At 29.1% G+C, this 14,106-nt stretch overlaps 2 protein-coding genes across 2 annotated transcripts; both read right to left on the bottom strand.

Annotated features, from left to right (window-relative positions):
• Positions 1-3,423: 3,423 nt before the first annotated feature.
• LOC126676422 (heat stress transcription factor B-3) lies at positions 3,424-5,518 on the bottom strand. The gene is made up of 2 exons (XM_050370622.2): positions 4,909-5,518; positions 3,424-4,068 (listed from the first exon to the last, which is right to left on the bottom strand). Exons 1-2 carry the CDS (start codon positions 5,161-5,163, stop codon positions 3,595-3,597), a joined length of 729 nt encoding a protein of 242 aa, XP_050226579.1. The 5' UTR covers positions 5,164-5,518; the 3' UTR covers positions 3,424-3,594.
• A 5,032-nt stretch (positions 5,519-10,550) lies between these two features.
• LOC126677818 (probable methyltransferase PMT18) lies at positions 10,551-13,673 on the bottom strand. Its single transcript, XM_050372614.2, has 6 exons — positions 13,281-13,673; positions 12,269-12,996; positions 11,969-12,179; positions 11,588-11,885; positions 11,020-11,487; positions 10,551-10,934 (listed from the first exon to the last, which is right to left on the bottom strand). Exons 2-6 carry the CDS (start codon positions 12,956-12,958, stop codon positions 10,706-10,708), a joined length of 1,896 nt encoding a protein of 631 aa, XP_050228571.1. The 5' UTR covers positions 12,959-12,996; positions 13,281-13,673; the 3' UTR covers positions 10,551-10,705.
• Positions 13,674-14,106: the final 433 nt, after the last annotated feature.

Genomic DNA, 14,106 nt, shown 5'->3' on the forward strand with positions numbered 1-14,106 from the left:
ATTTAAACCTAAAAATCTAAATTCTAAATCTTGAATTCCATACTCAAAGATGCTAAGTATTGTAAATCTTCCATTGGTGATTATTTTAGAATACCTCATGAGTTCCCACATATATGGTTTGGTAGTGGTATGGATACTGTAATATGAAATGAGAGTGTGAATAAAGTTTAATTTTAATAGAGGAATCTAAATAAAGATATTATAAATTAATTAAGAATTTAACTCCTATTAGAAAATAATGCAAAGTTATTTATTTTTCTTGCTTATAGATTAAGGAATAAGAAAATATGAAGTTAGTAGGAGTTTAATCTCAATAATAGAATATAAATAAACATATTATAAATTAATTAGGAGTACAAGGAAATGATAAAAAAAATTATGCATTTATATTGTTTGAAGATTAAGGGGAAAACACCAATTTAGTGATAAATTATGATTAACCGGTCAAACAAGGAACTGTAATCAACAACATGGTGATTAACTTTTTAGTAGAAAAAGAAAATAAAAGAAACTATATATGATTGGGTGAAATAAAAAATTTCCAAAAGCCATTGCTATTATGTACCCAACTTCCAAGTAGGAAAAACAATTATATATATTATGTATATATAGTTTGACCTGGTTTACAAAATACTTTCATAATGGTTGAATATGGGGAAAACCACAAAACTAATTGAAAAGGGATTTAATTTTTAAAAATATGTTCTAAGTTGAAAAAAGTTATTTTTATCTATAAGATTATAAATTTACTTTTTTCGGTTTTATTTTGATACATTGTATAATCATAAATATATATTTGATATCTCAAATAAATCATCGCTCGTATATTTTTGATATAGAGCGGATAACACGAGAAATTTTTATACTTTTATTTTACTTATAAAAAATAGGGTCAATGTCACCATAAAGTACAACCTTTCATTTTTTTTCTTTGATTTAAGCAGAAACTATGGAACGTCTTATTTAATAACACAACCTTTCATTATATGGCATATATAACATAAAGGAGTATTGGCAAAATAATTATCAATTTCACCGTTTCACTTTTGTAGCGATTTTATCCCAACATTTAAAACGTTACGAAATAAATTCCAACCTTTCTTGTTTTTGCATTTTGTAGCCCTAATTAGTTTTCCGGCAGTTTTGTCTCTTTTTTTAAGCTAAAAGTGCAAAAACACAAAATACTAGGATTTTGTTTGAATTTTTTTTTTTAAATATTGGGATTCAATATGCCAATACATGTATCTAATATGGCTGCCACGTATATAAAAAGTTGCCGAAACACGGTTAGGGCGACAAATTACAAAAAATAAGAAAGGTTGAGATTTGTTTCATAACGTTTTAAACGTTTGGATTAAATTGCTATAAAAGTGAAACGCTAGGATTTGTTTTGCAAATACCCCTAACATAAATGACTAAAACGACGTCGTTTTGGTCATTCATATGGCCAAAAAAGCTGTCAATTCGGTCATCCAAACGGTTTAAAACGACGCCATTTTAATAAAAAAAATAAAGTATAAAATATATATAGGTTTATAGATTGAAAAGTTTGAAAAGGTTGTGATAATGGATGAGACAATCGGAATTTATGCTTAAATTAAAAAAACACAAATATGAATAACAATCATTTTTGACACTCTTACTCATTTTTATTTCTACACTAATTTATTGAATCAAACAATATATGAATAACAATGTTTTTCCTTCTTATTTTCATTCTCATTCACAATCTCATTTCTAATCTTGATTTAAACGTTCTAATTGTTGTTATTTAGTTGGGCCTTTATAAACATACTCATATAAAATTATTTTATAATTTAAAAGTAATTGATTTGAATTAAATTTAAACATGCTTTTAATATTTTTACGTACAATATTTTTACAAATTATTCTCATATTTATTAATAAAATCTGAAATTCATTCCACGTATTGTAGTTTAGATAAAACATATTCATATGTCTATCATATATTGAAAAAATAAAAATTTAGTGTGAATCAAACTATATTTATATTTCTTTAATTAATTTTTTAACAAAATCTAGAATATTATAAGTCTTCTAACAAAAGTTTACAGTTACATATTAATACAATAACTGCGTCATTCCCCTATTCGGGTAACGACGTTTTTAGATGTTTGGATAATTTTGTAATTCACTCTTGATCTTTTTGGGTCTTTTGCCTTCCACTTCTTGTGGTAGTGTTTAATAAATTATCATTTATCCAAAAAAAAATACAATAACTTATAAAAATATAGTTATTTTAAATTAATAAATCATTACTTTTTCGACTTCTTCTAACTCTATCATTTTTTCTCATGTAAGTTTCATAGTTTAAAAGTAATTATATCCAGTTTTTTTATAATTATATATTTCCACTAATTATCATATCATCACTAAACCATTAACCTTTTAAAACATAACAAAAGCCTAATAGGGAACTTAAGTTTTTTGTGCTAGCATTCAAAAAAATAAAAATTGTGTTAGCATTTAACTACGGATTACACTATTAGCAAAAGCCTGATATGGAACTTAATTTATTACAAAAAGTATTAGTTATATATAAACTTAATCTAAATAGAAAAATAACAATATTATTGTTGAATTATATACTAAGTAATAGTCATTTTCAACTTATTTTTTGTGCGTACTTGGTTCTTAAACATACCATCAGTTTAATATCTATAATCAAAAGATTTTACGAGTAAACCGTTTATTGATATATGATCACAAAATGAAATGAAATAAGTAAATAATTTTTAAATCTATTTATATTTTTTTATTAAAATAACAATAATTATTAATTAATATAATAATAAAATAATAAATTTACTTATTAAAAATTATTTCGTAAATTATTTTTATTATTTAATGATAAAACTAAAATTTAAAATAAAATAATTTGTATCATTAGTTACTAATGACATTTTAAAGAGATTCAAATGGTATCCTAATACTATAGAATAGTTTTAAATTTTATATTTCAAGTTAGCTTATAAATATCTATAAAATAAATATTTAAACTAGTTTAATAAATAAAATTTGCGCTCGTGACACGTTTTTAGAAACCAACATCTATCTATATCTATATTAACTATAAAAGCACGGGGCAGGGCATGCACATTTCTAACTTATTATTTAATTGATCAATTAAATTAAGGTTTTATTGCCATTAACTAATTAATTACACTAAGTAAAAAAATGTATATGATTTTCTAATAAATGAAAATGATACTAAGTAATTAATTCTAATTTTCTAATAATAGAATAAACTAAAAATAATTAAAATATATATAATATATTATAAAATTTAGCATAATATTCGTGATAAGAATTAACTTTTTTACTATTAAGTAAGACATTCATAAAAAATATCATCAAAAATTAATTATCAATTTATTAAACTGAAAAAATGACAACCATTAATTAATTAAAGTAAACCATTCATTAAACATAAGTATACTATCGAACATTGTATGTATATCTAAGGAAGCTATTGCTAGCTACATAAATAGCTACTTACATTCCAAGTAGCTATTTTGATTATCATTATTCTACATTAATTAATTTGACACAATCAATTACTGTATTAATTAATTATTTGCATGATTGAGATAATAAAACGCTTGCGCATTCTCTAATCTCTGCTCTCTTTTTCTTCTTCTCTTTTTCTCCTTCAACTTCTAATCTCACACCAAATAATTTTGGCCTTTCATCATTATTTTCTTCTTCTTTTTCTAAATGTGCATACTTACCCACTAAATCAAGAAGCTCCTTGCACTTCCTTTTCATGCTACCCAGCTCATAGCATAACGCCCCGTTTTCTTCCTTGAGTCGTTTATTTTCGTCGACTAGGGTGTTGATTTCCGACGAAGATGATGTTGATGATGATCTTTGATCTTCATCAAATTCTTGTGGATTTGTGCCTTGAATTGATGCAATATTATTGGATTGTTGTTGCTTGCTAGACCATGCTTTTCTTCTACGAATTTGGCATAGTAACTCCCGTTCGCCTTTTTTGAACTTGTCGTTGCAAAACTCCCACCGGCTTGTTGCTACCTTTCGAAAACCCTACATTCAATAGCTAGCTAGGTTAAATGTCAAACATTTAAATTAACATTTTTTTTCTATATTCGTTAACAAATTAATCAAATATGACCGTACACCTAAAGAATCATAAGAAGAAGAAAATGATATCAATATGTAATATTTATCCTTTCTTATCATCATAATTATGTTTAATCTAAAAGTTTACAGTCTGATATTTTGTTACAATTCTTATATTTGACCTTTTTTTTATCATTTGTGAATCCTCAAGCAAAAATAAAATTCAGTGAATAGCTTAATTCTTTTTTTATTATTATTTTAATAAAAGAATAATAGTGCAAAGTGTGAATCTTCTGACTGAACGTATGTACATGTATAAAAAAATTGTAATTAAGTAAATATTTTCTTATTTAATGAAGACTAAGTGAAGCAAGGTTAGGTTAGAATAAGACCATTTAACCTATTACTACATCATTCAACATTCAACAACCACCATCACAACTCTTAAAGAATTGAAACACATTCAATATTCACAGTTTTGGAACTAAGTCAACTTGACCCAAAAAAAAACTACTAGAGTTAAATTTTTCTTTAAAAACATGAAGAAATAGTCAATTAATTAAAACAAATTCATTTATATATTATATATATGTTCGCTAATTCTAGTCGACTCAAATTCGAAGTCTCACAATTCTAGAGATGACTCTAGCAATGGATTACATAATCAACGCGTAAATTATAAAAGATGAGTGGTTTGGTTTTATTAAAATTAAAAATTATTTAGCTCTTATATTTTGAAAAATATATAACGTCATATCCAATTATTGTTATCTATAATTAATGAAGTAAATAATTTATACATACATAGGTATTGAGTTGCCGGACAAAGCTTGAGAAGTTGCTATGCTTGAAGAGAGTCGGTAAGAGGTCACGAGCGAACTCGGCCGGCTGCCACACGACGAACCCTGTTCCGTCACCGTTCCACGAGATGACATGGTCGGTGCCGGAATCCTCCACGAGCATGTAGGTTTTGAGTAGAAATGGCGGAGGCGTTGTTTTCCTAACATATTCCAATAAACCCTTATGATCATGGTCATTAGTAGTGCCCTCCATCTCCATATTTGTACGTTAACTTCCAAAGAGAAAAATTAAAAAAAGAGAGAAACCAGAAAACAAAAATAATTTAGATTAAGAGAGTTATTATAAATTTACGCGTAATTAATTAAATGACGGGAAGTGATTTAATCAGAAAGAAAAGGAGGAGGAAGAAGAAGATGAAGATGAGAAAAGAAGAAGGGCAGTTAAGAACTCCCAGCCCCAGCAATAGAAACCCAATACGACACCACAGTTCATGAGAAATGCAAGGCTTTCTCTCTCTTCTTTCTCTCTCTAAATTTCTTCTTCTTCTAAAAAATAAACTCTTTTAGAGAGAGATGGAATTAAAGAAATGGTTCAAAACGTATGTGTTAAGGCTAAAACTCCTTATATATAGTTATAAGAATTCATGTTATATCTATGAATGTATAATATATAGTTTTTTTTTTTTAGATATAAATTATAACATATAGTTTTTTGCTTTATATAATGCATCCAGTTTCATATGAACCTGAGATCATGTTGTTGGATGATTGGCTAGGGTTTACGTTTTATTACTTGACTAGTCAATAAAAAAAACTTTCTACACAACTTTCTTTTTTCTTCTTCCCACCCATGTGTTGTAATTGCACATATTTATTAATAATTATATCATCTTTTTTCTTGTTAGATTGTAGTTGTCTATTTAGGCAAGTTAAGTAGGTTTTATATATATGAATGTTTATCTATTTAATTTGTTAATTAGGTTTATATATTATGCAATTAAATGTCAAATTTATATATGTTTGAGTAAATACTTGGTATTCTCTTAAAAAAGAAGAAGTAAATACTTGGTATAGTTTGTTTCTCTATAGAACTAGTTCAAAATATCATTATTTTGAAATATATTTAGTACATCAAATTGAAAAATGAAAAAAGTGAGGATACATTACAATATTGACCAATGAGTAAATAATAAGGCGGGATAAAATGATTTAAAGATAAAAATTAAAAGAAGCAGAGGAACAATAAGAAGTAATTAGTGATATTAATACTTATTATTGATCAAATTTCTATAAACGAATTCAGACTGAATTTAACCATACATAAATCTTTTGCATACAAACCGAATTTGTCAGGTTTAATTCATCTCTAAATAACAATTAACTAGGTCCATATTATGTGGATTCAGATATAACTTTTATAAACCAGTATAGAATTATAAATTATAAACGAATCTAAATTAATACACAGAAAGATAGAGTTAGATGAATTTAAATTCTGACAGAATTTAATAAAAGAAATAGACATTAAAATTTGATCCAACATATCAGACTGAACTTGATAGAAAATAACTATTTAAATTTATTTGAATCATATTGGATCTAAATGAATCGAATAGATATCCAACTTATTAAATTAATCTATTCATAATCTTCATTAAGTACATAATTCTACCATATAGTATAAATTTAAATTCCAAAATGACATCAAAATTAAGACTTACCAACAAACTGTGACACAATCTTGATTATTGGGTCAAAACAGTCTAGAAGGATATATTGTATATAAAATGGTTTTGGTGGTACAAATTGATTCGGATTGATTGAGATGAAGGGCTGAGATGAGATGAAAAGACAAGAAGGCTATAATGAGAATGATGCACACTAGTTTAATTTGGGTTGATTTTCCTTATAAGATAATAAAAATAGTATTTAATATAGGTAATGATGATATTTTCCGCATTCTTTATTCTGAAACTAACTTGAAAATTCCTCTATTTAAATTTTCTTCTAATTTTATGTAAGTCTATTTTCTCGCAGTAGGAAACTTATTGGGTTTCTTAATTAGAGATTGAATTTTCAAGGAGACAACTGACTTTTTGACTTTCTGTGTTATTTTTTTCCTTTTCATCTCTATAGTTTTGAACATCATTCTATATCTATATTTGTACTTTATATTTCTATTTTTTCACTTAATTTCCAAATCAATTTATCAATCTATCACGCTCTTCTCTACCGCCTATAGATGACCAAACATGCTTTATTTTATTTTATTATTTTATAGTTTTTAAATTTTAATTTTATTTATTGGAAATCTAATACGATGTGAGCTATATATACTCATTATATTATCGTAAAAGTAAATTTTCAATTAACTAATATAAAATAAAATTTATTGGTTATTAGTGCGCACATATATATACACTTTGATTCTATATTTTTTTAATTTTTTTATTATTTTAAAGCTAAAATTGTTTTTTTAAATTAATTTGCTTGAATCCAAATATAAATCTATGATTTCAATAATAGATAATCTAATAATCAGTTGAAACATATTCAATTAGTACATGGAAGTACATAAATTTACATTTCATTTTTGTAAAGTAAAAATTAAAAATTAGAAAACGACACGCAAACATTTCAATATTTTACAGAAACAGAATTCAAATTCTTAATTTTTAAATGTAAGGTGAGGATCCTTCTACAAGACTATAATTGTGCGGATTAGCTTTCACTAAAGCAAGATGCTAATGATCAACTGTAGTACACTACCAAACATGCATTGAAAATTATAAAGTACTCACTAACCTAAACCAATTAGATACCTATTAAACTTTCATTTTCCATAAGAATATGATTATGTCAGGAACAATACCATATGCTAAACTATTTCTATTTCATGGAAATTTATTTTTACTTTTGTAGCATGTCACAACCTTGATCAATAATAAATAATATAGTATTCTATGGATGGCTTGTTGGTGCGTGTACATACGCGCTATAGTTACTGGGTATAGAAGAGAGCAATAGGAAGAAGAATTAGAAAATTCAGGGTATTTGGACATATATTAGAAAGTTCTGATTTTGGTTGGGGAAGCTGAGATTTCTTGACTTTGGTATTCCTTTTCTTTATCCTTTTTTGTATAAATTTTCCCTAGTTTGGATAAATTTTTCCCTAGTTTTGTAATTGAGAGCACTGTTTTAATAATCCAATTAATATACTATATTTAATATCTATACATATTTTTGAAATAAATGTATAATTTATTTATAAATTTAACTATTGAATAAATTAAAATCAACAAATAGATCATATTCTAACTAGTAAATTATAAATGGATTAATTCCATAAAAAATCATGACCTTTACATGAAGTTTCATTTTAATCACGACTTTTAAAAGTTGTCATATAAAATCATGAACTTTTATTTTTTTTCAAATCTATCACCAAATTAATTTTCAGTGTATTTTGGTAACGTGGCAACCGAAATCCGGCTGATTTGAAAAAAAAATAAAAGATAAAAATACACCAGAAAATAATCAGTGATAGATTTGGAAAAAAATGAAAGGTCATGATTTTATATGACAATTTTTAAAAGTCGTGATTAAAATGAAATTTCGTGTAAAGTTCGTAATTTTTTATGGAACTAACCCATTATAAATTATATAGTTTCTACAATTTAATCAGTTTAATTTTTTTATTTTTGTATAATTTTTAGTTAAAAAAGTTGAACTGTATTTTAAATTATAAGTATAATCAAATCGGAATGAATTTTAATTTATGGTTAAAATGATCGAGCCGACCATTCCAGTATAATTTTTGTTCAATTTATGAATCTGAATATTTTAAAAAACTTATGTTGAATCAAAGAGAAGAACTTTAAATTTAAAAGAAAAAAATAATGTTTGCCACTTTTACATAATTTTGTCGATTATATAGAGGTTCACCAACCGCAACTTTTGTGTTCCCATTTGCTAACCAAAAGTCTGAGGAATGCGGCTGGTGGGGAAAAGCATTTAGCATTTAGTTGCAATTAGCCAATTAGCCAATTAGCCAATTAGCATGCTCATGTACACATATCACATTTCCACGGTTACTCTTTACGTCTGCAATATTTTGTACTCCCTCCGTCCCGTTTGAAAAAAAACATTACCTTAATTTTTTATACGTTAAACATGTTTTAATTCAAAATTAAAAACAATAATAATAATAAAAAAATAGTAGTAATAATTAATTTATCGTTTTATCAAAATCACACACATATGTTTTAAAGTACTTAAATTCAGCCTATTGAACAATAAAATTAATTGTCCTACTCATTTACATACCTTCTATTCATTAAAATAAAAACTAAATTCTTTTAAAAATATAAAATATCGCAATAATCTTATTAAGTCAAGAAGGCAAAGTTTGAATTGTAAAATGGCAGTCGTATTTTATAAAATAAGAATGCTAATTTTGAAGAATAAATAAATATAATACTTCTTACGTATAACATGATTCATATTTGTAATCCTCTTGTTTTAGGATTAAACGATGCCGTCATGTACTTTTTTTGTTTTTGTTAACATTTTAATGGTTCAGACAATTATGTCAAAGTGTTTAATTAATAAAATTATAGCTTAATTTAGTTTTTAAATTTATTTTTAATATAAGTATAAATTAATTAAATTTTATGAGATTTAATAATTTAATTCTCCTTCCTCATGGAGGAAGAAAGCTCCTCCTCCATGAGGAGGAGTAGCTATTTTTTTTAATTTTTTTTAAAAAAAATTGAAAGCGGATTTTAAAATTAAAATACGGTATTAGGTTGGAATTAATTAGTCCGAATATTTTATTTGTTTTATGTAAATTTTTTACGGTTTTTAATTTTTAAAAATTATTGATAAATAATATAAATTAAATTATTATTATTAGTTGAATTTTTTTAAAGAAGAAGGTGGTTTTATATAATTAATAACATTGACGTGTAATTAGAATATATGCTAAAAATGAAGGATTATTTTAAACTCTTTTTCTAATGAAAAAAGTTCAATTTAATACCTCGAGGGTAGAGGCGAAACATAATGACAACGTCAAGGGTATATGTGACAGTTTTTCTAGGTCAGGGTATAAACGAAATAAAAGTTAAAGGTGGGTTTTTTAAGTAATTAGGCCAACTTTGATAATTTTTTATTAGTAAATAATCCATGTAAGTTAAGCTTTATCTAATCTCTATATAATATTTAGTTATTTTTCCAAAATTACAAATTACATAATTTTTTTTAATTAATATTTATGATCCGTTTTTAAATAATATTCGTAGTTATAAGATTTTGTGCTCCAGATCATTCCGATCCATTGAAATCGAATCTATAGTTTGAACTGTACTTAAATTAAACTCGTTCAACATTTGGAAACCTCCATTTTAAAATTCAATTTTATGGAAATTGCGCATCTCCACCGGAACCCTGCACAACCCTAGCATAAATTACAAAAATTAGACTATATTTGGTCTACGGAACAAAATGGACATAAAATGGAAAAACTATTCTTTACATTTTGAAAGGAATGTTAACTCCGTAAAATTAAGGAATAACAACATCGTAAACCAAAGTAAGCGATAGTTATTTATTCCTTACCTATTCCGTAAACCAAAATAGTCCAAGTAAGTGCGAAAAGAACTGTAATTTTTTATTGTGTAATTACAGTAAGGATAAATCTGCCTGTAATTCCTTCTAGTTTTCTATCTTCTCCAGTTTCTTCATCACAAAACTCATAATTTCATCAAAACAAGAACAAAATTGAACATAATTGTACTATACTAGAGTTGCTTTTGAGAAATTTCACCCGTCCAGTAAGTTTTGACAGCAACAAGAATTTTCTCAGGATTAAACGGTCCACTTTCATGGTCCATAATCTGACTCTTCCATCTCATCCCATTTGTTATGCTCTGAATCTTCACAAGAACCTCAACTGTATCCCTGAATATAACTGTCCCTTCTGGTCGTAAAATTCTATCCATCTCCAGCAGAATGTGCGTTATGTCACACCTTCAACACACACAAAATCCCACATTCAACTGTCATAACTCTTCAGACAAAATTAGTTAAGCAGTTCAACAGTTTTGAGTTTTACCTGTCTTGATATATGCTGAACACTCCACCAGCATGGATGAGATCGTATGTTCTCGGATATGTCGAAAACGCCTCGCACCAGTCTTGATATGACCCGATAAAGCCTCTTTCGAAGACTACGCCAAGCGTGTCGTGATCTGAATTGGCAGGCACTACATTCATAACCCACACTGGATATTTCGTCAGGGCCGCAGCAAATCCGCCAAGGTACGCATTCATGTCCATCACATTACGATATCGGCCTTGGCCTAGAGGGTTTATGATATGCTTGTAATGTGATATTCTGTCCTTCCATAATTCGTTGTCTTCCTTGAATTTGTCAGCATTGATCCCCGGTATTGAACCACTGGCAATTCTAGGAGGAACTGCAAAGGCCCGCTCGGGCCATTTCTGTACTGCACCACCAGCAACTTCATCTGAGCTGCTTACCTCCGGCAGAGGGGTTATACAAGCTTCCATTTCTTTGGCCCTTTTTAGTTTAGTCCCACACAAGTTAATTAAGAAGCAATAGGATAATAAAAAGCAGAGAGTGTTAACTGTTAAGAAAATGAATTAATGTAACATAATACCATGAAGCATCTGGATTGTCTGATTTGCAAATGTGTGGTGTTTTAAACATCTTCCTGCTTCTAACACAGTCAATGTGATTGAGGGGCTTTTGCCAAACTGAAAGATCCTCCTTCTCAACCACTTTCTTCCAACACAAACGTTTGGCTGTGTTCTCGATAGCATCCTGTTCTTTCTTTAAATCTTCTCGAGTCCTTTCCCATCCTCTCCAGTATTTCTTCCAATTAATAGGAGGACCAGAGAGAATCCAGTAACCACCAGGTCTTAAGACTCTGTCCACTTCAATTAGATATAGACCATCTGTAAAATGTTTGAGACACAAAGTTATATATCTTCATCCTTTATGAATGCAAGTAAATCTAACAAGTCCTGAATTGATTTACCATAGTTTTGCCACGGTATCAAGCAACGCGAACAATGAGCCATGTCGAAAGCCCTTGCTGGGTAAGGAAGTCTTTGAGAAGCCATCACACCGATCATAGCAGGAACTCCTCTCTCCAGTGCAAACTGGACTTGTGCTTCGTGTGTATCCCTCGGTGCGAATGACATTGCTAGAATGTCGCGCTTCAATAGGTAGGCACCCCAGCTTGCAACCTTGATTCGGAAAAAGAATATACAACACATGTTATGTTAGTCTTGATAACTAGTTAAACTTAAATTATTCCAATGTCATCAATACTTACTCCGCAGCCTGTGTCAATTGCGGTCCTGATGGTCCCATCGGTGAGAGGAATTAGCTCGTTTATATCATCTATATACGCGTCAGCTCCACGTGGGAACATGGTGCCTCCCCCAGGGAATTTGAAACGGTCACCCTCCAATTGAATCCAGTTCTGAACAGCCTTCTCAATGCTGAGTTCTCTGTGGGGAATATTGTCATACCACGCATAGTCGCGGCTCTGAGGCCACTTAAAAGGGGTCTTATATTTCGGAGGGGCGGGTATTAGGCAAAACAGCAATTCTTCCTTCTCAGGGCAATGCCTCTCTCTGTATTTCAACATGTTCCTGTCGAATTTCCTCCCCCTCGGCGGGTGTTGGCAAGGCGTATACTCGCTGTACGACATCTCACATGGCGGAAATGTGGCGACTGTGTTCGTGTTGTTAAGTTCAATCTGATGATGGCTGTTGAAGTCCAAGAGCGGCGATGAGGATGACAGTGACGATGCATCAGCATTGGCTGCTGAAGGGGTCGCAATATCACAACCGACTTTACTGTTGGCCTCGGTTCTATTGATGGGAGGAGCCGTATTCTGCCAAGCTCCCAAAACATAGAACAAAACGCAGAGGCCACTCACCCCGAAGATCCAAGTTAGACGCTTCCTTTTGGATTCAAGCTGATGAATTTTGGGTGATCCACTGTGCTCCTTTGCCATTTTTTTATTTTGTTTTGTTGATCAAAAATATGAAATCTCTGTGAAAACATATCAACACAAAATAATTAGTCAGCCTTCATTCATTTTCTTAAATGGTGCACAGACACGGAAAAACGGGACACTTGGACAGGGACACAACAAAACCGTGTTATTTTAAGGTTTTCTACGTTAAAAAAAAAGAAAATTTCGTGTCAGAAACATCAAGCGCCCGGAACTTTTTCGAAACGGAACACAGTGTCCGTGCTATGTAGCTCAAAGGTCATCAGCCCTACAAATTAATCTAACTTTTGTTCGACCATAAATAACATTATTATAATTATACCTGAAGAAGAAGATGATGAGTCAGAGCTAAGACGTACAGCTTCTTCACTACCGGAGTAGTGTAATAGTAAACATCACGGAAAGCAAAAAAGTAGAAGAAATGTTCATGGGAAAATGTCTGCAATTAAGGCTGAAGAAAAAAGAGATTAATAGTTAAAAAAGAAAGGGAGAAAATGCAAGGAAATGGAATAGATATAATAGTATAATAATTGCAGAGTGGTGGTGAGATCCCCGACATAAGAGGAAGAACAAGGTGAGAAAATGATAAGATGAGAAGAGAAGTGGAGAGATTGTGGTCGGGATGAATGAGTTTTGTTTGGTTGTGTCCGAAAGTCCAAGAAAGAAGGAAAATAATTGATTTGGTCTTTACTCAGAGGAAAACGACACAAAAAAGGGAAATCACTTGCTCAAAAACTGACCACCCTCCTTTCACTCTCCTCCATCGCTCTGTTTTTTTCTATTTTACTTTAATTTCCATAATAATCAATATTTTTGAATATTTTCCCTCTTTTTTAGGTTTCTTTAGCGTTTGTTTTTTTCCTTTTGGTTTTTGTCATTTCTGTAATTCTATTCCTAATACAAACGTCTCTCGTAATCTTCCTAATAATAGCAAAGTGTATAATCTTTCAATTTTCTCCCAGAATAAAAATTAAGCATTTCATATCATTGGGCTTATTTGTTTAAAAAAGATTGAATATTTTATAAATGTAATTTTTTGGTTTTAATTTAATAAAATTTGATAAATTAGTAAAAAAAATGGTGTGATTTTTTGAGGTGAGCTTCAGTTTTGGAAGCTACGTCATCATATTATGATCTCGTGTATCGAA

This window comes from Mercurialis annua, linkage group LG4 (genome assembly GCF_937616625.2).
Source record: "Mercurialis annua linkage group LG4, ddMerAnnu1.2, whole genome shotgun sequence".
Taxonomy (NCBI): domain Eukaryota; kingdom Viridiplantae; phylum Streptophyta; class Magnoliopsida; order Malpighiales; family Euphorbiaceae; genus Mercurialis; species Mercurialis annua.